This window comes from Apteryx rowi, unplaced genomic scaffold (assembly GCF_003343035.1).
Source record: "Apteryx rowi isolate R43461 unplaced genomic scaffold, aptRow1 scaffold_86, whole genome shotgun sequence".
Classification (NCBI taxonomy): domain Eukaryota; kingdom Metazoa; phylum Chordata; class Aves; order Apterygiformes; family Apterygidae; genus Apteryx; species Apteryx rowi.
The window spans coordinates 695,673-720,824 of NW_020451160.1; the positions used below are offsets into that span (position 1 = coordinate 695,673).

The 25,152-nt window shown below is 41.5% G+C and overlaps 1 protein-coding gene across 4 annotated transcripts in view; it reads right to left on the reverse strand.

Moving 5' to 3' along the window:
* Nucleotides 1–25,152, reverse strand: part of UNK (unkempt family zinc finger) — a 41,191-nt gene that overhangs the window by 9,357 nt on the left and 6,682 nt on the right. For 3 of the 4 annotated variants that reach the window (XM_026090380.1, XM_026090379.1, XM_026090377.1), the window contains exons 2-10: nucleotides 12,772–12,981; nucleotides 10,919–11,095; nucleotides 10,357–10,487; nucleotides 10,093–10,228; nucleotides 8,414–8,531; nucleotides 7,359–7,443; nucleotides 5,291–5,433; nucleotides 3,802–3,849; nucleotides 2,669–2,869 (exon numbers count right to left, since the gene is read on the reverse strand). In XM_026090380.1, the coding sequence (XP_025946165.1) occupies nucleotides 2,669–2,869; nucleotides 3,802–3,849; nucleotides 5,291–5,433; nucleotides 7,359–7,443; nucleotides 8,414–8,531; nucleotides 10,093–10,228; nucleotides 10,357–10,487; nucleotides 10,919–11,095; nucleotides 12,772–12,981 (1,249 nt within the window). The remainder of the gene's footprint in view (nucleotides 1–2,668; nucleotides 2,870–3,801; nucleotides 3,850–5,290; nucleotides 5,434–7,358; nucleotides 7,444–8,413; nucleotides 8,532–10,092; nucleotides 10,229–10,356; nucleotides 10,488–10,918; nucleotides 11,096–12,771; nucleotides 12,982–25,152) is intronic. The other variant, XM_026090378.1, reaches the window with a different exon arrangement.

Here is a 25,152-nt window from a genome sequence, read left to right on the forward strand (position 1 = left end):
CCCCAACCAAGAGGCTTCCTGCCAATGTAGCTGGCACTGGTGCAGCTAAGCCTTACTGAAAGCCATAAAAAGAGAGGAAGAGGAAAACAAAACAACTCTCTATCCCCCCCCCAGTCCTGAGCTAGTCCCAAAATTCATGTAGCATCAGCGTAAAAAGGAGCAAACTGATTGTCCCCTCAAAGTCAGTCTCCTTTAGCTCCGAACAACATTAAGGGCATGCAGCAACACAAAGTCAAAGCGTACACTGAAATTCTCCAGCTCACCCTGTTGCAGTCAGGGGAAGAAAAAAGGAAGTATAAATTATGGATTAAACTGAATATTGCATGATCAGTATGGGACAAACCTAGTGTATTCTGTGTATAGACTTGGGAACACCTTCTGGTCATGGCTCTCAAGTCCTCCCAGTGCAGCTAGCATTTTCCAGCTTGCTACAACTTTTGAGACTTCGAAAAAGTATTTTTAGCCTTAACTGCTAGTTCAGCCTTATCACAAAACTATGTGGAACTGGTTAACACAAAAAGTGCATCTTCCATTCTAATAAGATAGAAACTACTTGTATTGGCTCTATCAAGAAAACTTTATAACCCTATTGCAGAGCCGAGCAGGAGTGTCTCCTACATTTTCACATGAGTGGCTGAAGTAAGGTGCCTAATTACTGGTCTAATTTACAGTGTATATGAGAATCTCTGGTGCCCACTGCAGCCAAAGGGAATTAAAGAAGATTAAAAAAAAGTAATTATAGATTAAAACAAAATTTAGATCAGGACACTTATGAGACACCTAATTTTGTACTTAGAAGCCTAGCACAGGGCAACTGTGATTACACCTGTCTGTATCTTAATAGCTATTTATTCCAGTCATTTAACACAGTCTTTTTTACTTAATTAAAAGCCACATGAGTAAGGAGATACCTGAACACGGTTTCTTTGTAGCACAGCCTCAACCCGAGACAAAAATGCTCATCATCTGGCCCTCCTTTTAAAAGCCCTATTCATACTCCATCCCCTTTCTCCTCGGCTTAGGCTTGCTGCCCATTTTCTCCAAAGCAGGGCCTCCCTGGCACCTTGCCTCCGCTGGCAGGAAACAAGGGTTCTCTCGGTCCTCGGGCTTTGGGTTCACTCCTCCTTCGCGGCAGAGGCAGCAGAGAAGGAGCACATGTTTTTTCTTTTGTTTCTAAAGAACTGCTACAAACTTCTGTGCCCGAAGTGCCAGGATCGCAGCATGGTTTGCACTTTTCCCGCAAGAACATGTTGCGTCAGTTTGCAGTTTCCTAAGCCACATCCATGTTAAGCAAAACAATAGCAGCATTTATAAGATAGCCTACATGCATATAGCTTAATCTTTATCTGTCACTAAATCATTTTAATTGGACCAAACGGTGTTCAAGACTGATCCTACTGCAAAGTTTGAGTATTTTCCCAAAGTTGTAAAAATAAATAAATAAAGCAAACCCCACAAAGTCTGCTTCTAAACCCAAACACTTTCTCCAAGATCTTGTCCGGACAGAATATTTCCACTGTTTTCCCACAGCAGTGCAATACAAACACAGCAGTATAAGCTTAATAAGGCTAGCTTCTTTAATATTACAGACAGGAGTTTAAATGAAACCAAGTTGAAAGCAACATTTCTGGCCATCGCTGTTTTCAGCAACGTAGAATAACTCAATTTAAAGGAAGTAATAGCTATTTTTAAAGAGGTGCCTGCAGAAAGATTTTCAACAAGTTCTTCAAGGAAAAAAAATCTATTACTTTTACAAACCCATTTAGAAATAACAATGGGGACTCAAACTCTGGTTTGGACACAGTTGACTTGGAAGTGATGGTACAGAGAAACTACTGGCTCTAACATCAAGAAAGGATACTCACAAAAAGAAGTTATCACTGTGAAAATGCTCACATGGCAGAAGAGATGGAAGAGATTGTTCTAGGCTTAGGGAGTAGTTTGAATAAGGCATGACACTGAGAAGGAGAAGACTGAGGAATCAGTAAGGCAAGATGACTGGGATATCCAGAAGGAATAAGAGGGAATGTCATCAGAGATGTGGGTTGGGTAAGATTACAAAGGGTTCTTCAAATAAGAATGAGGAATTTAAGTTCAACACAGAGGCCAAGGGAGAGATTCAAGGAGCTGAGTGATATGGCTGGAGAAGCAAGAGACAACTAACATGGCATTTTTAATACACCGGAGAAATGAATGGTGAAAACAGAAGACAAGCCAAAATCACGGAGATCAAGGTAAGAGTTCAGAGTGAGAACAGAGAGGAAAGGATGAGTTTCCATGACACAATACAGCAAAAGACCAGCAACTCTTGGCAAGGACCTGAATATGGAAAAAGAAAGAGCAAGAAGTGATATGTAGGAAGCTACCCAAGGTCGACACAAGACAGAAGTGGCCAGGAGTTAGGAGAGAAAAAAAAAAAAACGAAAAGAAAAAAAAAAAAGCAGCTCAACTTTTACAAACGGTGTGATAGCAGCTAGGCAGACAAGAACAGATGCAAGATGGAAGAGACTGTGAGAGGTTGAAAGCAACAGCATAGATCTGAGAACTGCTAATGAAAGTGGTGCTTTCTCCCTTTTGCTCCTTGAAAAATACATTCAAGCTACACTGGGCAATTTCTCAGTCTTCCTCCTCCCCCCTCAGGCTCCTCCAGCCAATGTTCCCTACTAACCTGGCATTTGAAACTCTTCAAATACTCGGCCCCCACCTGATCTTCTCGCTCAAACCCAGGTGCTTTCTTGTAGCTGCCGGCTGCTGTTACTGAGTCTGGAGGAAAACCAATGCTCTCCAAGCTGTGTGGTTTTCCAATGGCGCCAGGAGGAGACCCACATATATTAGATGGGCTTCCGAGACTGCTGTTCCTACAAAGAATCTAATAGAAGGAACAAGTGTCAGGAAAGTGCAGAGAGCCAGTAGCACCGACTCAAAGAGGGGAGGTGTCCCAGGGACTAGCTCATTCACTTCACTGTTTGAGCATTGATTTTACTTATAGTCAACACAAGTGCACAAGCTTCTAGTAAACAGCAATTAAAAAACAGCAAAAACAGCAGAAGATACAGGATTTATGCAGTCCCACAATCATGGCTTTATTGTCATTGCTTTGTACTGGAGTGCAGATTTATAAAAGCCAAACTACAGCTCTAGAGACATTTACTATTCCTGAGGCCTCAGATGTGACCGATCATGTTCCCAAACGTGACCAAAACTCTCCTCACTTTCCTTAGGCTATAGCATGATGTGGATCCTGTCTGTACTCTGAGAAGTAGCGTGAAACCTGGAAAGGTGTCATGGCAGTCAGAACAACCAAGCATATCTGAGCTACGTGTAATACTGTATTTTTTGTTTTGGAGTTGGAAATCTGGAAGTTTTAATGCAGGCACAGCCAAGTATCTACAACTGCATTTAAAAACAAACAAACAAAAAACCCACAAGGATTTTCAACCGTTCTATTCTTCGGATCGTAACCAGGGATCACGACCACATGCAACAAGGCTAGTTTTGCACTGTAGATGAAGCCACAGACAGCAGCAAAGGAGATTTAAGGTGAGTTTTAAAGAAAAAACCTATCTGGATCAAAGCAATATCCCATTTCTCTGGGATAGGAAATTATTTGCCTGCATTGGCAAGAATGACTGTTTCAAACAACATTTATACAGTTACTGCTACGACAGATTCAAATGCAGCAGTCTGGTCTGGCATTAGAAAGAGGGAGCATGCTGGGAGCATCCTACAATGTTTTGCTTTTATTTTTATACAGACATTCTGCTGTCCGCGCTTYCCTACAGTTGCAAAGTTACTACTCACTGTGGTGGAGGTGGGGCTAGTTGGCAGAGTTCCTGTTTTATTCCACACCTACAGTACAAATACAAAACAGAACAGGCCATGTGAGGCTTGCTGCCAGAGGGACCTTTTCCTTTGATTAATTAATCATGTAAAATGATCACCAGCAAAGCCATATTTGTTTGCAAGCTACATGCAGATGCCCTGTGCAGTGATGAAGTCACAGAAAGACACGTGTTGCCATTTGGCTTGTATTCAAAGATTAGGAAGGACTGTTTAAAAGACTAAAGAGCTTGAGATAGAGAAGACCTACATAGACTATTAAGTTCAAAAGATCTTCAGTCTCCTTGCAATTTTCAGAGCATTTAGATGACATATTCATAAAATGAAGGGGGTTTCTTTTTACTTCATTCCACGGGGTTATTTACTGTGAGAAAATAACATGTCCAGTCTTTTCAAGATCTATCAAGAAATCTAGTTGCAATCAAATCCACGAGAACTATTAACTGTTAGGTTGGCTTTGGTACTAATAAGTCAAAATGTCAGTTTTCCTTTTCAAAGAGAGATAATAGGATACAATGGAAGTCCTAAATGAGTTCACCTCATCTAGACCAATTTCAAATGAGTTAAGCTCATGTCATTTTATCTTCTCAACATCTCAACCATTTGGAAAGGTTACACACTTCAACAACAGGGCAAATAAGAAAAGACTAAATCATAATGAACAAAAAACCAAGCGGGCTTTTTCTTGCTTGACTAATATATTTTGTCTGTTTCAGTGCTATGGACGGCACAGGGAAATTGCTTGACTGTAAATTCTGAYGAAACCACTATTGGAAGGAACAGCAGAATATTTTGGGCAAAAATCAAGTAGTCCAGCTTTCCACATGCATCTAATCTGTGTGTATCTGTTTAGCAGTTCAAAAATCTCTATTCTTGTTCATACAACTAAAATAAAGTACCTACTAACACTTTGGGGCATTACTTAAGCATATTGCAGACTCTAGCCCTCTCCAGAAGAAGGATGGGGAAGGAATCAAGGATATCCTAGAATGCAGCACACAATAGGCACAGGCTAAGCCTCTGAGATTACACATGTAAACAAACTCAATTGTCATTATGAACTTTAGCTTGTATTGGCTCACAGCCTTTAATGAAAGTACTTGGAAACTGAGCCCAATATGTACCTCCAGACAAGAAGGAGTTGGACTAGATGTACAGATGCATTCCACTTTCCTTAAAGCATATCAACAAGTTTGGCACAGAAAGGAAGGCTTAGAGATTTTATAGGTGAGGGGACAGCATCTAGGACTAAAACCACTGAATACTATAGTACTATATAGCATACACTCCAAACAAAAAGCTTCCTCTAAGAAGTGGGGAGCTCAGACTTAAAACAGAAGTCAAATCCTTTGGGCTTTTAGATTTCTCTTCTTGGGCAGAAGAAATACAATGACTCAGAGAAATGCAGATTTATAAAGTAGGGACAAGGCTTCCCTGCAGTGCTACCTACATTGCTCAGGTCTGGGGCATGTGGACTGGAAGGGCTCACTGGAACAGAATCACCAGCTGCTGATGGCATATACATCACAGGGCCTGTCTGTGTTGGGCTGGACACAGCTGAGGATTGCTGTAAATCTTCATTGAGAGGAGGCTCTGGAAGAAATAAAAGCACATGAAACATTGTTCAAAGCTGTACAGTTGCAACAGACTACAAGACGTTTAGGAACAAGAATAGCTAGATACTCTTGAGAGAAGAAATATTCCACTAACGCCTACTTAGAAGTAATATAAAAATAAGGAGAAATCTTATCTGGCAAATGAATACTTCTTATCTAATATTCCTCACATTATTACTGTCACCACTTGTACAATCTGCTGCTCTTCAGCCTGTTAATGCTGCTCCAGAATTATCTTTCCTGAGTGAATTGTGTTATTCATTCAGCTGTCCTGAACTAAGCAGAACTTCCTTCTTTGCTAGGCACAAAGCTGATGGGTGTGTTATAATTAGCTGAGGAAGCTAAGTTTCCATCTGCTCGCGGTACAAACCATTACAGAAAAAGTAACGTACACAGAAAGGCATACAACTGCCAGATACACAAAAAGAAAATGTCATGGGCTTGGAGAGGGGAGTTGAAATGCTGTAGGGCCGTAATATTTACATCTAATATAACTCATCATCTTTACAAAAGCTACAGGACAAACCTTATGCCTATATTGCAGTATCTTAAAAGCACTGATCACAGTTTTAAGCTTTTATACATTTCTTGTTAATAATCAGCAGAATTCATGCTGAGATCATACAAAATAAATGGACTCCTGTTATTTTAAGTCAGTTAGGTCCTCAATGTTCACCTTGGGAAGAGGACAGTGCTGCACAGTTCTGTAGAAAGTCACAAGAAATAACCATGACAGAATACTAAGTGGCCACTGAATGTTACTATGGCTTTAAAGAAATACAGTATCAAGTGCAGTAATCTAGCTATGAATAAAGCATCTCCTAAACAAAAAAATACTATGCTATATACAAGGGATCTTGTTGAACACTATTTCTTTATTAAGATCTCATTCTCTCTTAAGCTTGCTGGATCTTACAGTGGAATTGTACTACTGTGTTTTGGGCTTCATAGCTCACAGCCCTAGCTATAATTACTGCTTGACTACAAGGCTTCCTATAAAAGCAACTCTGTAAACRGTGCTGAACTCACTCTCACCAATTCCTTGACAAAGGCAGCAATTACTAATCCCACCATTTACAAAGGATAATCAAATAACAGTGAGATTTGCTCAAGGCCATGAAGTGAGTCAGTATCAGAGCCCATCTAGTGACTTACTAGTAACCTGCTCTAATTACTGCAAATTCTACACTGAGACTGGAGTGCAGAAACTGAGTAGGAGCAGTAGGAGGGCTGGGAGCTAACCATTATCTATAAATGGTGATACACATCTGAATACAGAATTCTCACGACAAAATAGCATAACTAGTTTACAGATGATGAAAACGAAGACTGAAATAACACTCTAAATTAGACAGCTAGTGAAAGTGGAATGAATTTGAGGAAAAGTAGACAAAAAGCAGCATGTTTTTCTTCTCCAACCTCCTTAAAGATTTAAACTCTAAGCAAAACATCAAAAATTGTAAAATAATGTTTTATTTTAAAAATGGATGAACACCTTATCTGTAGTAGTTAGCAATTTTATCCTCAGCTTTTCATAAGACACTTTGCAACTTAGCTATGTCACAGTCCAAGTGCGTACAAGAAGCAGCTCTCATTCTGTTTCATAGTCCTTCTAAGCTCTGACATACAGAGAGCTGAGCGAGCGTGACACAACAGAGGGAGAGATGCTTCAAGAAACAATGCACTGAGAGCTAGGGGCTGAGCCCTACAGATCACCTACTGCCTTCAGCTCTGATAACACCTCCCAAAATAGCAGTTTTACAGGAATAATCAAAGTTGAAGTGTTTTCAAAAACCAGGCTGCATGAAAGCTCTAGCTTTGTGCCCTTCAACCTATCTACTCCAGCCAGAAGCCCTCCATAGCTCAAACATCCCTGAAAGATGAGAGAAGCAGCCCACGTACGTTCTACATGTGCAAAGGCACAGAAGGGTCCTCGGGGACAGCTGCCAGACTGCTGCATATCATTGCACTTGGTGGATTTGTAGATCTGAGGATGGGAAAAAATAAAACAAAACAGACATGAACAGGCAAACCAGTGACCAGCAGCCCAGGTATTAGAGTACTGAGAAGAGACTCAACAGCAAGACAGAAAGACAGACAAAAGGCACAGAGGCCAGCAGATTTCAGGGTGACCATTTCAGTGCTTTGAAGAAAGAAAAACCCACAATAGTTAAGAAAACAGCAAAATTTGCCCAACACAGCTAAGCTCACCCAAAGATCACCCCACCACAGGTCTGCTCACCCAAAAGGCACCATTTGCCATAAAGTCCCTCAATCTCCCTAGGAGCTCCATGGATATAAAAATGGTTCAAGATAGGAAATAGTTGACAGATGACAGCACAGAAAGCTACAGGGTTTTTGCAAGGGTAGTGACAAACCGTTGACAGTGATTGTAGGAAATGGATTATTCCCCTTCCCCCCAGTTTGACAGGCGGTGACTACGGTTACTTTGCAGATACAGGCCCAACAAAGCTTTTCAACACTGTAACATGAAGCAGACTGGGACAAGGTCTTAATTACACTTTTTGTAAGGATACCAAAATGCTCTGGGCCTGCTCACATTAGCAACTGGGCAGTTTTTAGCACCAGCTCATGGATATCTGTGGCTTAGTGTGATTCTCATCAACCAAGAATGCTTCTAAAGGAAAAAATGTTGTATGCTCACCTGCAGACCCACTTCCTGCTTTTAAAGGACCCCAACACATGAGTCTGCTCTCTTACAACTTTTTCCTCCCCATACTTCTCCTACCTCCTCCCATAAGTTCTACCTAATGAAAAGGCACCCTGTCAAGCAGCTCAGCTTCCGCTTACTTCCAACATGCAGTTTCTCTGTATCCCAGGACCACACTGCAAGCAGCCCATATATTCTCCTAGTTGGCACATAAACATATCTCATAAGCCTGGAAAGCTTTTGCTTTTCTAGTCAGCTACCAAACAGACCACACAGGTTACTGTACCTCTGGGTGGAACTGCTGTTCTGTGCGAGTGTGGCAGTATTGGCATGAGTCTCCATTCTCACACTTACTGGGATCTCCCCACTCATCTCCATGTTTCACGCTGGGACACGGCGAAGATCTGTTTAAATAAGGTAGCAGTGGAATGCATCAGATGCGTGGTTTTTGAGCTTTGCTTCCTCAACTGGCAAACAGGTTCAGTTGCCCCTCTCTGCTGTAYGCTGTTTGCCTGGCTGCTGCTCCCCCAGCCCCCACCCTGCTGCTACTGCATCCTCCTCCTCCTCCTCCAGTTTCCTAATGAAAGAAACATGGTTTAACTCTCCGTCTGAAACGGAATACAACTTGAACCACCCTAACTTAACCATATTAGCCGCTGATGTGATTAGTGTTGGAGATGCTGGGTCTGTTTTCTGTTTTGGAACTCTACATTCATAGAAAGCTAATAAGTTAATTGGCTAATCCTGAAACACATAATACCCTTACACTGCTATGTTTCCAGGGTTATAGTGTAGCCACGTGGAAAAGAGGCTGAGTCAGGTCACTGGGGAAAAGGCAAACCCATTTCCTTTCTCCCAGCTGGGAACCAGTTCTGTTTCCCAGGTCTGAATTTTTGCTGTGACCTACTTCCCCTGCTCTTTACGCTCTTACCCATTCCCTCAAACAACAGCAGAGGGAAGCAGATAGCAGCAGCAGAAGCCTGCACTGAAGAGGCAGCCACATCAGCTGGGGGTGGGGAAAAAGCAATACAGAAGTGAATGGAGATCATAAGGCAAGAAGCCTTCACCTCGTCCCTCCTCAAAGGGCCCAGACAGGGGCAGAAAGCAGATGGCTCTTGCCTAAGGACTGGCTTGGAGTTTCCGTTTCTACTGATGGTGTTGGGATTAATGTTTCTCTGATTTTTACAGGATTTCAGCATGAATTCAAAAATTTCTGCGAATGTTGGGGGTGGGGAAGGGAAGTGAGAACATCCATGGTATTTTCTCTCCTGGCTTTCTGGTCTGCTCTTACGTTTTTCAAAAAGGAACTAAGGAAAAGCCCCACTGAGACCACAACAAAAGCTCTGTTGTGTTGGAGGAAACGAGGGCCTGTAACTTGGACAAAATGTGTTCAGGGAGAAGCAGCATGCTGAAAAATCCAGCAACAGATGAGTGACGAGAACACCCTGGTGCCTCAAAAGCACAATCTTTAGCAGTTGGTTAGGAATGCATGTCCAGCTACAGCACTCATCACACTGCGCCTCACAATCCCCATCACCAGGCACACATGACAAACAGCTTGATGATTCTGAATCCTTTACCCATGAAAGCATTGCTGTGCGAGTTTGTTTCTAGATGGGGATTAAATCCTTCTTTTGTTTTCTTCTTCCTGCACTTTTTTTCCCACAGCAGGAGTTTATAAAGTAAGGGGGAAAATTAGACACAGGTTCTGTTCACCATAAAACCAGAGATGTAACATGATTTGGCAGCACAGTTAGAGATGTTGGTTCTTCTATAATGCAAAACTCCCAGCTTAGTGTGTTATCCCAGTTCCTAAGCAGGAGTAACAGTCCATTAGGTCCATCAGTATAGGCCTTAAAGGCGCACTAAAAACTATCTAGTGGAGCAAATACTAGATCCTTCCTTACAGGCCTCTACTACACCTCACCACTCAGCTGGGAAACAGAAGACCCAGGAGCAGGGTACCTGTATTTGTGTTTTCTTGGGCTTCTTCTTCTATCTTTGCTATTGTGGTAGTAGGGACAGGCATAACCCTGGCGACAGAGACGAGGGGGTTTCTTACATTGCTCTGTCTTGTAATTTCCCAACACGTATGTTGTATCTGTGAAAGAAGCAACTGGTTAGCGGGAGATCACTATGATCTGTATTTATTATACAAAAGCATTTGATGGGAGCAAACACTCCACGAACACCAGACCTCCCCAGCCCCACAGACCTTAAGGGACTCACCTTGCCACCTCGGCTCCTCACTGAGTATCTTCTCTATCATTGCATGGCTAGCAGCGACTGCAGACTGGCCCTCTATGCCACCTTCTGATGTAGTCTGACCATTCTGCAAAGCTTCCATGGCCTGAAGCTCCCTTAGTGGACAGAGTTGAACGAACAACAGAGAGGAGATGAAGACATAGATAAATATGTATAAAACTGACAGACTGGAGTGCTGTAGCAATTCCTAAGTGAGTGCATTTCACTCGTGCTTTTTTGCAACAACATCTTTATTCCAACAGCAACTGCAATACATGCTGTTCCTTCCCTGGGAATTCCAGATGCATTATTTTGACCCCACGAGGTTCTCAGACACAGCAMAACTATTCTAAGGTGTGGCTCCTTCCCCCAACTTTTGAGTATCCTCCTTGGAGATTTTGTAGATTTGCTTTGTCAGGAAGAGATATACTGTCATCACTCCAACACTAAGCTTTTCACTTTGAAGTGGTACTGTCCTTCAATCACCTGACTTTCTATTTGAGCCTAGCAATTACCCTTTCCACACAGAGCCCTGACATTTGCTAACCTGATGTCATAAACTGGAGAGCGTAGGTCATGGGGCCCGTGAGCAAAGGCGCAGTGGACTCCATTCTTTGTGCAGTTTCCCTTGGAGTCCGTCTCATGGATGCAGATTCCAGTTTTGTAGTAGCGCAAGTGATATCTCCTCTCCGTGTCCCCAGTAGTTCTGTGCAAGAATGGACACCTGAGGTACAGAAAAAGGGGAAGAACAGTCAAAGTTCAGTCACGCGGGTGGTGGACTCAACGTTACCAGAAAGCACGTCGCTGATACAGGATGCTGTGGCTGACGACACCTTTGCCAGCTCTGCCCCTTCTCTTATGCTATGCCTTCTAGCGTTACACAAAGCCCCTAAACCTGTCACTGCATACTATATAATAGCTTCCCTTCCAAACAGACAACTGGATGGTTAAGCCAGCAGCAGCTTATTATTCTAGTCTAGTGACTGCCAGGGATCTGGAAAAGAGCAAGGACACTGTCAAGGCGTTCTGATATACTAGCCGTGATTGAGGGGACATCACATGGCACATACCATTTCCTCAGCAGCCCATCTAGACTTCGTGCTGTTACTGTTTCCTGCTGATGTACTCTTACAGGGCTGTGACAGTCTATCTATAGCCAGATGCATCCTTTATGCAGAGCACAGGACAAGAAAGAAGAATTACAACACTACCATTTTAACTGATGTTTTGTTTTCCCTCTTAGGCAGAAAAAGAACAATTTACACCAAGAAATATAAAAGAACAAGATAGAATAGGTGGAGTTTATATATTGCAGCACTGAGCTAAAAATACAAAATCAGTAAAAACGTTCTGAGATAGCAACAGTTTTCATTTACTGAGTTTGAGCCAAATATGAACGAGTGGTCTAGAAGCCAAAGTCTCCAAATGTCCTATTTCCAGTCCCTTCCAGTTCTCTTTTAATGAAGAAAAAAGTACAAAACAGAGGCCTTGGGCTGGAGGATTATACCATTCTGCTGTAGCCACAAGATCTTTCCTTAATCAAGAAAAAAAAAAAGCCCAACAACAACAACAACCTGTTTTCCAGATAAAGAGCATTTTTCTGTGCGTTTATACTGGCACTATAAAAGGGAACTGAAATTCCATCTTTCCATAGCATCTCTACATAAAACAATCTCTATATTTGACCACGGTTTGGTTACACTATTTATTCTTCCATATCTGTCACATGGCTCAAGTTATATTACTGTGTTAACCCTCTAAATGCTGACATCTGTCACATACATGGAAGAAACACTTACATCTCTGTTCCAGTTAATAAGATCACAATCACGGGGAAGGCAGATGCAGCAAAACCAGCTCTTCCCACATCGCCTTATTCTGGGTACCTGCCTTCCTGAACTTTTAAGAAGCGAGGAAGGAAATGACAAAATAAACTGGTAAATAAATAATATGATTTAAAAAGCATGGGATGGATAATTTAGGGGACAGATTAGAGGACAAAGCTTCTCCTCTCAGCAATCAGCTCAAAACCAAGCTACCCTGCTAGTGAGCAAGAGCTATTATTTGATAGTCAGAGACTTACAGGAATGGAGCCTTTCTCAGTGCATTTGTCAGTAAGCTGTTTTTCACACCCCAGCTTTGCTGAAGATGCCAAGGCTCAAGAGGACACAAAGATGTGAGAGCTGAATTCCCATCTTTGTCAATCTCAGTATCCTCTCTGCAGCAGGCTTAGAAAACATGGGTCGCTGTTACAGTTTTTACATCTGTTCTCATGTTACATACGTTACAAAGCTGCTTTACTGCTGACTTGCCTCATTGCTACAAGAACTGGCTGGAATCATCACCTGGACTGATCCCAAAAGCTGAATGCCTGAAAAGCAGGGTGCACTCTTCACTTACTCATCTCCTTCTGGGCAGATTCCTGTGGTCTCATCATACTTGGTACAGTAAATGTCAGGGCTGTAGTTAAAAGTACCATCCCGACGGCGGATAGATCTGCGACGACGCTGGTTGACAAAGTGCCAGTGGAAGCAAGTGTAGGGCCGGTGCTGAGTGCACTTGTGCTGCACAAAGAGAGGGCACTGCTCCGTGCGAAACTCCTTCAGGTAACTGCAGGCAGAGATCCAAGAGAAGGGATTAGGGACAGGAGGTTGGTCGGAAGCAATATCCAATCCCCCAGCAGAGCCCCCGCCAAACCAAGTGGCATCTACCGCAGAGATGTGGGCTGTCCTTCCCACACCAGCCTCTGCTTTCGCCCTCAGTAACGGAGACTGGAAGCTGCTGGTTTTCCGCAAGGGGAGGTTATCAGTTACCAGGCCAGTTAACCCAAACATCAATGCTAAAGGCAGCTAAAAATCATTTTCTATTGTGACTTTCGATATCATTTCAAAGCAGGCCATCGCAAGCTCAGCGAGTTTGTGAGAAAATAGAAATAGATAAAATAGGACTTGGAGGTCTTTCCCCCTACGTCTCCCCTATTTGGTGACAAATGGGCTTCTTCCCTTAAAGAGGTTCAGGTTAAAGAAAAAAAACACACACACACAAAACAAAACAAAACCCCACACTTCCTTGTAGCCACATTACATTTGCCATGTTTCAAGTTACTGAAAGAGAAAATATTTTAAAATATCTATTATTTCGTCCCCTTGTCCTCATGGTTTATCTTTGCTTCTCATGCAACTAACCCATTCTCTGCTGCAATCTTGTGAATTCAGGACTCAGTTTTCAGGACTGAGATAACTACCCTCAGACCCTGGATGTTTGGTTTTTATTTACCAAAAACGGCTTGATGTCATTCTCCAAAACGTATACGTCTTTCTTTTTTATCCTGAGAACTAAAGAAGTCACAAGCTTTTATTTGGGACACTAATAACAGTCTCTAAACCCAGATTGTAGAGGATTACAAAATGATTTAGACTGATACAGAGATCCAACTATGATCTGGGTATAGGTGCTTACAAAATCCACATTGCCTGAAACCCACTAGTTGCCCTATATATAGGGAACATAAAAACATTTGGATGAGATCAGACCCGAATCCCACAGGGTTAGATCTTTTCAGCGACAGCTCCAAGAGCAACACAGAAGGCCCCAAGCAGGCAGATGTAGGGTAACTGCCTCCCACAGCAAATCACATTCTGATCGTCTATGTTTATAGGCAGGTTTAAACAGCGAATAACAAAATTTGTCGGTCACAATAAAAGCGCTGGTACTCTGCTGGAAGCAACAGGATGATATAATAGCAGATACGGCCTCATTTTAAGCTCTGCATACGTATTCCAAGGCAACAAAATGGAATATAGGAATTTGTCAGGTATTCACTCCAATATCAGACGGCCTTTCTATCTTGTTTCTAAATAAATGGAAAGATGTCTGATGCCTGAAGATGTATTTATAGATAATATTATCATGCTAGACTCAGTCTGAAAACAATATCTGTAAATAAAACATCCTTTCCTCTTTACCCCTGGCTGAAGACAAAGCCTCAGGAAGACRCATCAGTTCAACCAAAGTGGTTTTGTTTGTTTGCTTTGAGGAGAGAATCTCACTGGCAAGAGCTTTCCTGAACAGGATTTTTGCAAGTGTGAATGGATGAAAGCTTTTCCTCCTCTTTAGGCTTCAAATATGTGGGACTCGCAGGTTCCACTGCTTGGCACTGGATCTGCGAACACTCAGGGCTTGGAGAGCTTCCACGGCTGGCTCCAAGCCTCATCCAGCACAAGCCCATCTGTCCCCTGCAATCTAGTGTGGCTGGAATAGCACCTGCACTGAGGCCTAATGCCTAAAATGACAAAAATGCTAACCCACATTCAGAAACGGGTCTGTTTGGAATAGGTAAGGGTAACAACATCACTTTCTTTTCATTTTTAAAAAGCTGGATACATTGGAACGGAGATCTGTACTCCAACCGTAGCAACTATTCATCAGAAAAATGAACTCCACCATAAAATTAATCCACGCTGAAAAGCTTTCCACGCTGTTGGACCTAGCACAGTTGTATGAGATGAAATTGTATAGAACATTTTATCTTATCCATATGCTAATAAGACTTAAAGCAAAAGTGACTGTATCAACATTTAGGTTAGAAAGAAATTAAGCAAATTTAAGCAGCATGATACTTAGACTGTTTTCCACAGGTATCACACAGCCGCCTAGCAGTCCTTTCCATCCATACATCTCCAGGTCCACCTTACGGAGGTGAGCCTTACGCTGCTCCCATTTTACCTACAGAGAAACTGTAAAGCAGGCTAAGAGCCCTATCCAATATCACAGAGCAACCAGAGCCAGCAACAGAGTCCAAGAGCCCTTAAACTCCTGCATCTTCACCAAGTGACCCAGAGTCTCCTGCGCCTAACTGGAGGAGCAGCACCCTGAATCTCTCTAATGCTCTGGGAACGAAGGAGGGACATCAGACCTAAACACCCAACGGTATCAAACCCAGCCCTCCAGACTTCTAGCAACAGGCATGTATGAGACTGTTAAAAAACAAAACTAAAACTTAACTGCTTGGGGAAAGAAGCTGAAACAGCTTTCCTTTAGCAGGATGGTTTAAAGCCATACATGCTGACTAGGGATTTCAGTCTCTAGAGTGTCAGTTGTTGCTGAAGAGCATTTGAAAATTAATTACATTTTTATGATTGGCTAAACTCCCTAGAGAAACATTTATTATAATGTAAATGAGAGATAATTACATAAGTAAATGGTTCACCTGAAAAGTGTTTAACACCTAACTTGCTTCATCAGAAACTCATTCTTTAACGCTATCTATTAAATAAACGATCTCTCACTCACTCTTAATTTCAAAGCAAGTCCTGCAAGGAGGTACCATGGAGCTCCATACCAACACATTAAATGTGCATGAGCACCTCTGTGATACAGACCAACAGTGGAAAACTAGAGCTGTCACATTAAATCAGACATTTCAAGCCTTTCAATCACCAGTTTGGGCGCAAATTTAAAGGTTAGGCTTTTTCTTTTTTCAAGCCAATAGAACATTTTAAATCACCCTTCTCCACACCAGCTTGAATGGTAAGATGTCTCTGTAGCCCTATATTTTCTTGATCCATGAAGTGAGTTTTAGCTCTTTTGGGAGAATATGGAACATGGGCCACTCAACCAGCCACTTCGAATTAAATATATTGAGAGACATCTAAACCACATGTGTTCTGGCAATGTGGAAAGGATATACAGACGGCGCTACTGCAATGTGATGGCTCACAAAGCAGAATGCTATTAATATTTCAGCAGTCTCTTTGCAAGGGCTCTAAACAACAGAAATACTGAAAAGGCTGTTGTGATGGATCCTTATGGTGTGGAACGGTCTCTATAAAAATTTTCCCAGTAGAGCTGAGGAACAGAATTTTTGAATGACCCCTAAAATTAAAAATATGTTGACAACTGGTACATGCTTCGCAGCATATCAGCCAAACGCCATGCCTGCACAGGAAGAGGAAATCTGGCAACGATAAGTTGCATTTCTCAACTCCCCTCTAAAGGTCTCAGGAAACTCTACAGCCCTCACAAGAGGTGCATACAAATTACTATGCCATTTCATATGCAGATTATTTCTATATTTACTAAAACAAACAAACAAACAGACCCACACTAATCAGTTCTGTGTTGTTCTACCTGCATTATCTTTAGTGTTCTTTCTTTCGTACGGGTACACACCTAATTTTTTAATCTTCATAATTTTTTAAAAAGTAGAAAGCATGTAGCACAGTTTTCTTCTGATACTACCAAAAGTCAAATACACAAAGTGATAAACAAAGTCAACAGCAACACCCAATTCCTGGAGGGAACATTACCATTTACCATTCCCACTAAACAAAGACGAATGCAATTCTAAACAAATAGGACAAGACCATCAGAACAAAGCAGATCAAAGTCACCAGGCTGAACTTGCTGCTGAACAGGACTGACACTACTCTAAATTAAAGCTTATTTTGCTAGGAAGACAAGGGGAGAGACTCTTAAACTAGTTTTGGGAACTCCCAGAGACTGACAGGAGCTGCAAGTTGTTTAAAAAACAAAAACTACTTTGCTGAAGTTCCACTTCCTCTGGGGTGGGAAGCGAGAAGGGGCAGTAATTACTCTCCCCAAGAATTTACACTAGTGGGGGGAACTGCTAACTGTCTTTAATTGCTAGCAGCAGCTCCACTTTCCAGGGCAGGGCAGCAAGCATTTACATCTGCAGTGAGTTCCCACTCTGCCCTGGAGGAATCAAGCTGCAATCTGCCTTGGGAGCTGCAAGAGGAAAGATGAGCAAGAGAAACAATTGCACTTCCAAATACCACCACAATAAATAAACAAACAAATAGTTGTCGTCGTCCCCCATTCCCCCAAACCATCCCCCAAGCTCTAAGCTCCAAGTTTTGTTTCTAAACTCAACAGCTGCAGCCTTGTCCTGGTCACATCCACCCTCTGCTGCTGCTGCTGCAAAGATCCCTTGCTTTGCCACAGCTTTCCTGCTTTGGCTCCGTCTGCACCCAGCGTGCTCAACCAGACAGAACAGCAGGATACCTGCATCCATAAAGCGTTCCAGGGCTACGCGTTTCCTGCCAAACGCAACGTAAGTCACGCATGCACTGGCACAAGCTCAAATCAGGAAAATGTGCTGTTAGCACACCAAAACATCTGAGCTCCAAATTCCTTGTTAAAAGCCTTACCCAAAGCTCCCTGGAATCACTGGAAGACTCACACTGAGGCCAAGAGAGAAACTGCCGAAATCTCAAACAGGGGAATCGCGAAGACTACAGTGAAAAGCAYGGAAATGAAAGGAGAAGAACAACTCTCCCAAACCCTTGTTCTTCCCATAACACAAAGCCAGGCCCTCTTTTCTTTCCAACATCCTCCCTGTGCCATTCCACATCTTTTTGCAGGCCCCAAGACAAGCTCCTCTCCTTTTCAGTCCTCCTTACTCCTCCCAGACAAGGCTCTTCCTGCCAAAATTCCTTTAGGGCCCAAAGAGAGYGCCTAGGCCTATAAACAGGATCTAAACCTTCTGCAACAGTATGACACACGCGAGAAAGCCATTAGATAATTGACTAATCCAGACTAAGATACTGCCTGTAAAAGTAGGACAGTAGTGAGATTTAACACCATTGTCATCTAGATTTCGCGTGTATGTGGGCGTGTGTTTACACCAGTGAAACTACGCTGGAGAACCCTTAATAAAGATCAGCACAAGAAGCGATTGGCACCAGGGCAGTTTATCCTAGCGCCAGACCAGAACAAATTACAGACACCTTTTATACTAGTACGGCAGATCCGTGCTCAAAGCACTAGGCAGCATCAGCAGGGCTCCCTCCCTGCAGCTGCTCCGGCGTTGCGAGAAACAAACCCAAAGAGCATAAGCCCAGGTCATATTCACGCAGAGCAGGGTCTGGTCATTTCTGCAAAGTCCAGTCTAGCACGGACACATCATTCAGTCCTGTGCTAGTCATTCCAAAATATTAAAATATTCCAAAATAATAAAGATTCTTAGTACCAGCCTACTCAAAAAGGGCCCAGCAGAGGTGAATCTAACTGAGAAATCTGCAAATTAAGGAAACAAACAAAACAAAACAAACAGCGCTTAATTTCCTGATAGAGATCAGGAAGAAAATGCTCTTCTGCCATCACTGTTTATTTCAGTCCCGTCTGCCTTCCCCTCCCAGCACAGTAAACCATGCTGGCAAAAACACAATTTTATCGGCACAGAAGTACATGCGAATGCTAGGGGCTTTTGCTGGCACTTCTTCATCGGTCTCATCCTGCTGTTTCAGGCAGGCCTGCAAGAGGCTATGCTATGTTGTAGACCTTTTCCTAAGGTCTCAGATGGTTCCAGTCGACTTCAGTTGGAGACAGACATTTGGAAGAGAATCTTCCAAATACCGCTGTCTGGATGAGAGAGGTCATCAGCTTCCTTTTGCTGGAAGCTCCTATCACCACTGATCTGTGCAGACAGCACACTGCAAAGTTTTCTTAATTCAGTTTAAGCAAAAGAAAAAGAAAAAAAAATCACTAACTTAGCTTCAAAGTTTAAATGAGTGGTTTGAACTAACACAGATAAAGTTATCTGAAGTAAAGCAGTGAGCGCTCACCCAACACACTGCTTGCAGAGTAGGCAGCATTGCTAAACCCAGGAGAAAACATCTAACCACAGATATACATGTTTCTAATTCAATAAGGCTCATCTATTAAAAAAATAATTTTAAAACTGCTACTTTTCTTTTTAAGCTCAAAGAGCCAGGCCAACGGAAGAGGAAGAGAGCTGTCCATACTTAATCAGCTAAATTCATTTCACCCTCATAAAATTTTATTGCAAAAGATGATATCATACACACTTTAAGTAAAGAAACCCATGACTCAATTACTTTCCTTTACTGAACTGTGGTATTCCGATTGAAATGAGTCAGTGGTGCATGACAGAATCTACTTATTCCAACAGGATACTCAATAAAAATCCTACTAACGCACCTTTCGTTTAACATATCACTGATACGGGGCGGGGGGGGAAGATATGCACTTCTGACATTGCTCAGGAGTTTTTGCCCTTAGGGCAAAGAGGATATTCCAGAATAAGAGAAAAAAAATGGAGATTTAAAGAATAGTGTCATTCCAAAATAATTGGGACAGAATGGATATTCTGGAACAGCTATTCAGTCAATTTCTCTGCATGGGCAAGTCCTTATAACACCCTTACACATCTCGACAAATCCACAGGGCTACTAGGAGGTGCTTTTATTATTATTATTGGAATTCCTCGGTATACTGAGGAGTTTAGCAAGTTACCTATGTTGGGGATTTATATTGCTTCCAACCACCACGGAACCCGAACACCTTGCAGAGATGGGGTTTGATAACAGCATTTTCAAGGGGTCTTCAAAATGCTTTCATTTCAATGCAAAGCGAGCTTCCCGACAGGGAGCCCAGCCTTCGACTCGCATGGTTTCTTGGCAATTGGGAGGGAAAAAAAAAAGAAAAGATGTGAAACAAGCAATCCAGCTTTGCAGTTCTAGTTCCACAGGACTAGGCACAGGAGAACTGCATTCTCCAGTCCACAGCTTCACACTACYGGCAGCCCAGTTTAAAGCCTGCCTGTATCTCTGCAAGGAAACCTTGTCTGCATCTTTTAATAAGAGAGGTAGTTAAGACAAGTTCATTTTYATCAAACAGTATTTTTTACTTCCATATGAGTTGACTGTAATCTAATATTAAAATAGAGCCCAACACTAGTCACAGCTGACCAGCAAACATGCTTCTAGCAGAGATCTTGCAGGCTTTCATCACAATTCGAGGAAAAGTTCTGACTTGATGTCACCAATTTTTTTTACCAGTGATTTTTATTAGTTACTATGGCTCACCGCTATTTTTTTTTAATTCCCCATTTTCCATATTTAATAGCATTTTCCAATGCAACCTCACATAGCTGATCAAACCTTCACCCCAAACGAAGAAGGGCTTTTGAATACTCCATGCCTCACTTGACATAAAATGCTCACTTCTCTCTTTTTCCGTACATCTCAACAATTATTAGTCTATTGGCCTTCCCATGCTGTCAGCAGCCAGGGCAGTTTTGTAAACCTTGAAAAGATTAGAAAGCATTTAAACTTCAAAGAAAAATAAATGCATCACTCTATAAAAACAAAAGGCTGATTGTGAACGTGGGGAAGGAGAAAAGGATGAGGAAAAAGTTTCAGTAAGCTCACATCTGTCAAGAAGATAGACTTCACATGCCTCAGTGTTTTCTTTATCACCTAAATAAATTGAACCATCAACTGGAAAAAGGTCACACAGCAGACAGCACTGTATGATTTTAAAGCTGTTAGATTTCCCCTTCTCCATTAGGGCTTGACAATAATGTCAGTCTAAGGGCAAATACAGAAAGCGAAAGTTGAAAAGACTTATTATAGATGCATGGAGTTGGGCTTGTTTTGTTGTGGGTTTTCTGTTTGTTTGTTTTAAAAGTTCACGTAATTCATGGTGTATCTCAGTGATCAAAAGAGCACTGCTCAAATCCACAGAGCATGGCATGCTTATTGGCTCTCCCAGTTTTCACTACAGAAATAGGTAGGTAGCACTCAGGTTTTCCTTTTTCTAGGCATCCGAATAATTTCACAAGTAAAGTCAAGCCAGAAGCTTACAAATAAATTCCAAAGCATAGTGTGCATTACAGAAGCCAAAGCACAGACTGCTAGATCACAGAAAGCTAAGGACAAAACACAATAGCCATATTCAACACTAGCCTGATTGCTACTGTATCTCTATTTTTGGATTTCAAAGTATATCATGGGGTGGACAGYGACGCAACTAATCAGTTCCACTATGAGAGAAGAACCACGTTACCACCACTTTATAGACGAGAACTTAAACAGAGTGACTGCAAAAGGCCAGGCTAAAAATAACATGTGTCAGCAGCTATCGCAAATCATTATGAGATTTTTTAGTGAAAAGAAAAATTYCACTGACACAAGGAGTTGTGTCTTGTCTATACTGACAAACTAAGGAAAAAAAAAACAAACCCAAGAGATAAATACTACAATATCATGTCAACCACAGTATCACGTCAACCAATCAAGGCAGAGAGGCTTGCACCAATTTTAGGCAAGACATTCTTAGGTTTCCACCATTATAGCCAGAAGTAGCTTTATTTCGAGAGAAATACGTTGCAGCTAAGTAGCTCACCAAAGCTTTATGTTGATGAGGAAAGAAAATTGGGGCATTCAAATCTAAAGTTTACTCAACAAAATCCACACATTTATCACATCTGTCAGCAGCCAAGACACAAGCTTCACTGAATTACACTGTGTTAGCGTCTACGGGCGTCAAGGGAAAGGGGTTTTTGTTCAGTCTTCACCTGGGCTGTGTACCCTTAGGCATACAGAGAGCTGTGCCATTCAAACCCGATGAGGAAAACAATTTGAATCATGTTTTTTGGCTGTGCGCACTCTTAAGAGCACAACCTGTTGCGTCGGTGGACCGTGAGATGTATGCGACCAAGCTATACCCATAAAATCCATTTTAAGCACAAGTATGTGTTTACACAGAGATTTCACTTTTTAAATTAAAACAGTCCAAGTATAGGCATATGCAAACACTTAACTGCGCTGCATTTCAGAGATGTGTCCTTAAGAGCCACTAATCATGCTCCAGAACTCTACATAAAGCCTGCCTTTACATTTCCTCAGGTTTGATCTCTTCTTCCCAAATTAGTTAGGCAGGAATATGTATTACTTGACATGACCTTAAAATTAACTAAGCATTTGGACAGTTCATGCAGTGTTTTAAAAACACATCAACTTCTGCCAAGTTTAAATGACATCTTTTCAATTCAACACTGTTAGTTTATGTAAACAACAGAGCTGTTCCTAAAATAAGCCTCCCTATTTTCAAACATGGCTCACCCCCAATTTAGACAACCCTCATCAGTCTGCAGGTTGGTTTCTGCTCTACAAACTGTTTAGCTGCCATTAATTCTTCCCTGCAGCACCTGGGCAAGTGCTGAGTTTATGAAAATTGGATCATACTGAAATCACTATTTTTCAATAAAATGTGAATGGAGCCTAATTGTTTCAGTGATGTGAATATACTGTAAATGCTAGCCTACAGCTGCCCAGATCACTGGATCTAGACAGCTGTAGGCTAGTGAAAATTTACATCTGGTTCGTCAGCACAGTATATGAATACATGTTTAAACAGGAGCAGTTAACTACTTTACTGATAWTTACTTAGCAAAAACATCCATCCACAGGCTTATCTGTTATGGTAATTTATTTAGATTTTATCCATATAAATTTTCTGTCTTATATGAACTGGATCAGGTATATGATGTTTCTTTATCCTAGCTTTAGTATTTGCAGCATATCTCAAACTTGTGGAGAATGCCCATGGAGTGTGTAGAAATGCAGAGTTAAAATGGAGTTAATAAACATCAGATTTGCTGGACTAGACTACATTGAATTAAAGACTGAATAATACACAGATGTCCTGTGCTGTATAAATTAAAATCCCAACTTCCAGGATTTTTTTTTTTTTTTAAAAAAAAAAAACAACATCGTACCTCTCACCATTGATTTAATCACTAACAAAGCCTACCCAGGGCTACCAATCGTAGAAACGCTAGCGAAGGCTGGGAACAGGGCTGGGCTGTTTGAAAAGTTGTGTTACTCACTCTGCTAGTTCCCTGAAACAAAACACATTGCATGCAAGAATTTATAAAGACTACTTCAGAAAAATTATTTCCATACAAGCCATTACATTGCTCTGGCTTTCAGCTGCAGATTTTTTACTTGTTTCAGAGATGTTTCACAAATACAAGCACAGTAGTCTTTCTTGCCTGACCATGTCAGGAACCTTCATGATTTAATAAGTGACTCAGAGATCAATTGCAGCCCCATACTCACACCAGTTTTAACATATTACCTGAACTGTCTGAAGATCTATACTTACRTTGAACCAAAAACATAAAACCAAAACTCCACAAGAAGTGACTGATCTATAGTGCTCTAATCCAGACTAATCCACATTTGAAAATGAAATGCAATCTGCTTCTTTTCAGGTTAAGTGYCAACCAGATTTGCAGCAGCAGCCTCTTTGGAAAGACCTACATTTGTGAACAGACATTTTCTGTTGCAAGTTTGAAGCAAAACATGGTGATTACCTAGCAAGCATGAACCTGCATCCTGTAACGCATGTGCCAGCACAAAGATAAAAGCCGACTCTTACCGGTTGATTTTAAAGAATCAACGTTAGCCATTCAATTGATTTACTCTTCCACTCAGCGCTCAAATCATACTTTGCGTCTGCTATAGCCCAGTGGACTCTTTCGAGGCTCCAGAAGAAAGGTGCACCTCGGACCGAAAGCGCTACACGAGCAGACTGGTCCAAAGGAGCACCTTTATACCACGCCATGCCAGACCCCACTTCAAACAGGTACACTGACAACATCAACACGTATACTAGCTCTTCTTCACAAAGTGGAAAACAGTCAAATCCCAAGATAAGTCAGGACTTCTCATTTTCCATTTTGACTAACCAATATCTGRATAAATCTTAAGAGTGGCACTCTTGAGATATTTTAGGCTTGCAAACATGTTTTGTGTTGCTGCAAAGCCGCCCAATTGCCCTGGGGCATCTGAACTGTTTTTGTTTCTGTTATGATAGTAATATTCGAGTGCTCTTAAYGAAAGCTCACAGACTATTGAAAGTTAGAGGGGGAAAAAAAATGGACCTCTGAGCATATCAAGTAGGGACTGATGAACAGCCTTCTTTCTGAACTACAGTCACATGCTGAAGATGAAGTAAAACACTACTGATTTTTTAATTCATTTAGGTTTTTTTAAGATACTCATCAGGTATAGACTCAAAAAACTATTCTCTCTTCAGTATGAGCACAACTGCTTACTAATCTAAAAGGAAATTATGGGCATACGGTGATAAAAAAATCCAAGTCTAATTGTTAACTGCAATTAACAGTGCAATCATTCTTAATAAGCCGTAGTTCTGATCAACAAGATARCTAGGGATGACCTAAGATTTTTCTTGTCTGATCACAAACTCGGTATAAGTTCCCCTTCTGCATGTATTCTAGCAACTATATTCTATTTAATGTCTATGACTTTTGATAAGTGATAAAAGTCAGGCCAGTATCCAGCATCTCAGTGAGCTAGCACATTACCACCATCATTGCATTTTGGCACTTACCATTGATATCTTTCTTTCAAGGAAAACCTAGAACTTTTCCTGTTGTAACAATAACCTTCTAAGCATGAACTGAATACTACAGGGAGGAAAAAAAAAAAAATGCATGAGTCAGAAGAAAACCTGAAACAAACTAAAGAAAAGAGACTGTTGCTATTCATTTTAAAGGGACATTCATTCTGACTGATATTTCAAGTGTCAAACTGGTATTAACTGCATCAAGTACTGATCAAAATACGCAAGAAAGGATAGAGATTGCTGAGAAAATTATCACAGGGATCTAAATTGGTTGTCATCACAAGGTGGAGTTCGGGAAAGTACAAGCCTTTAACAAACTCCCTATATTCCCTGTCAGTCTGTGTATTTTTATTGACCTGATACAAAAGAAACTATTTCCCAATGAAGTACAGAAAAAATGCAGCTAATTCCTCTTGTTCTACAGCCTGCTAGCACATAGTCATCCATTAACTCGGGACAGGAAAGGAACTGCTGGGCAGTCGGCTCTGCCTATGCACGAGGCAGAGCTTTCAATAACAACTTTTTATCCAATTTGCAAGTGATGTGCTGAATACCAAAAGTATACATTTTTATAACAGA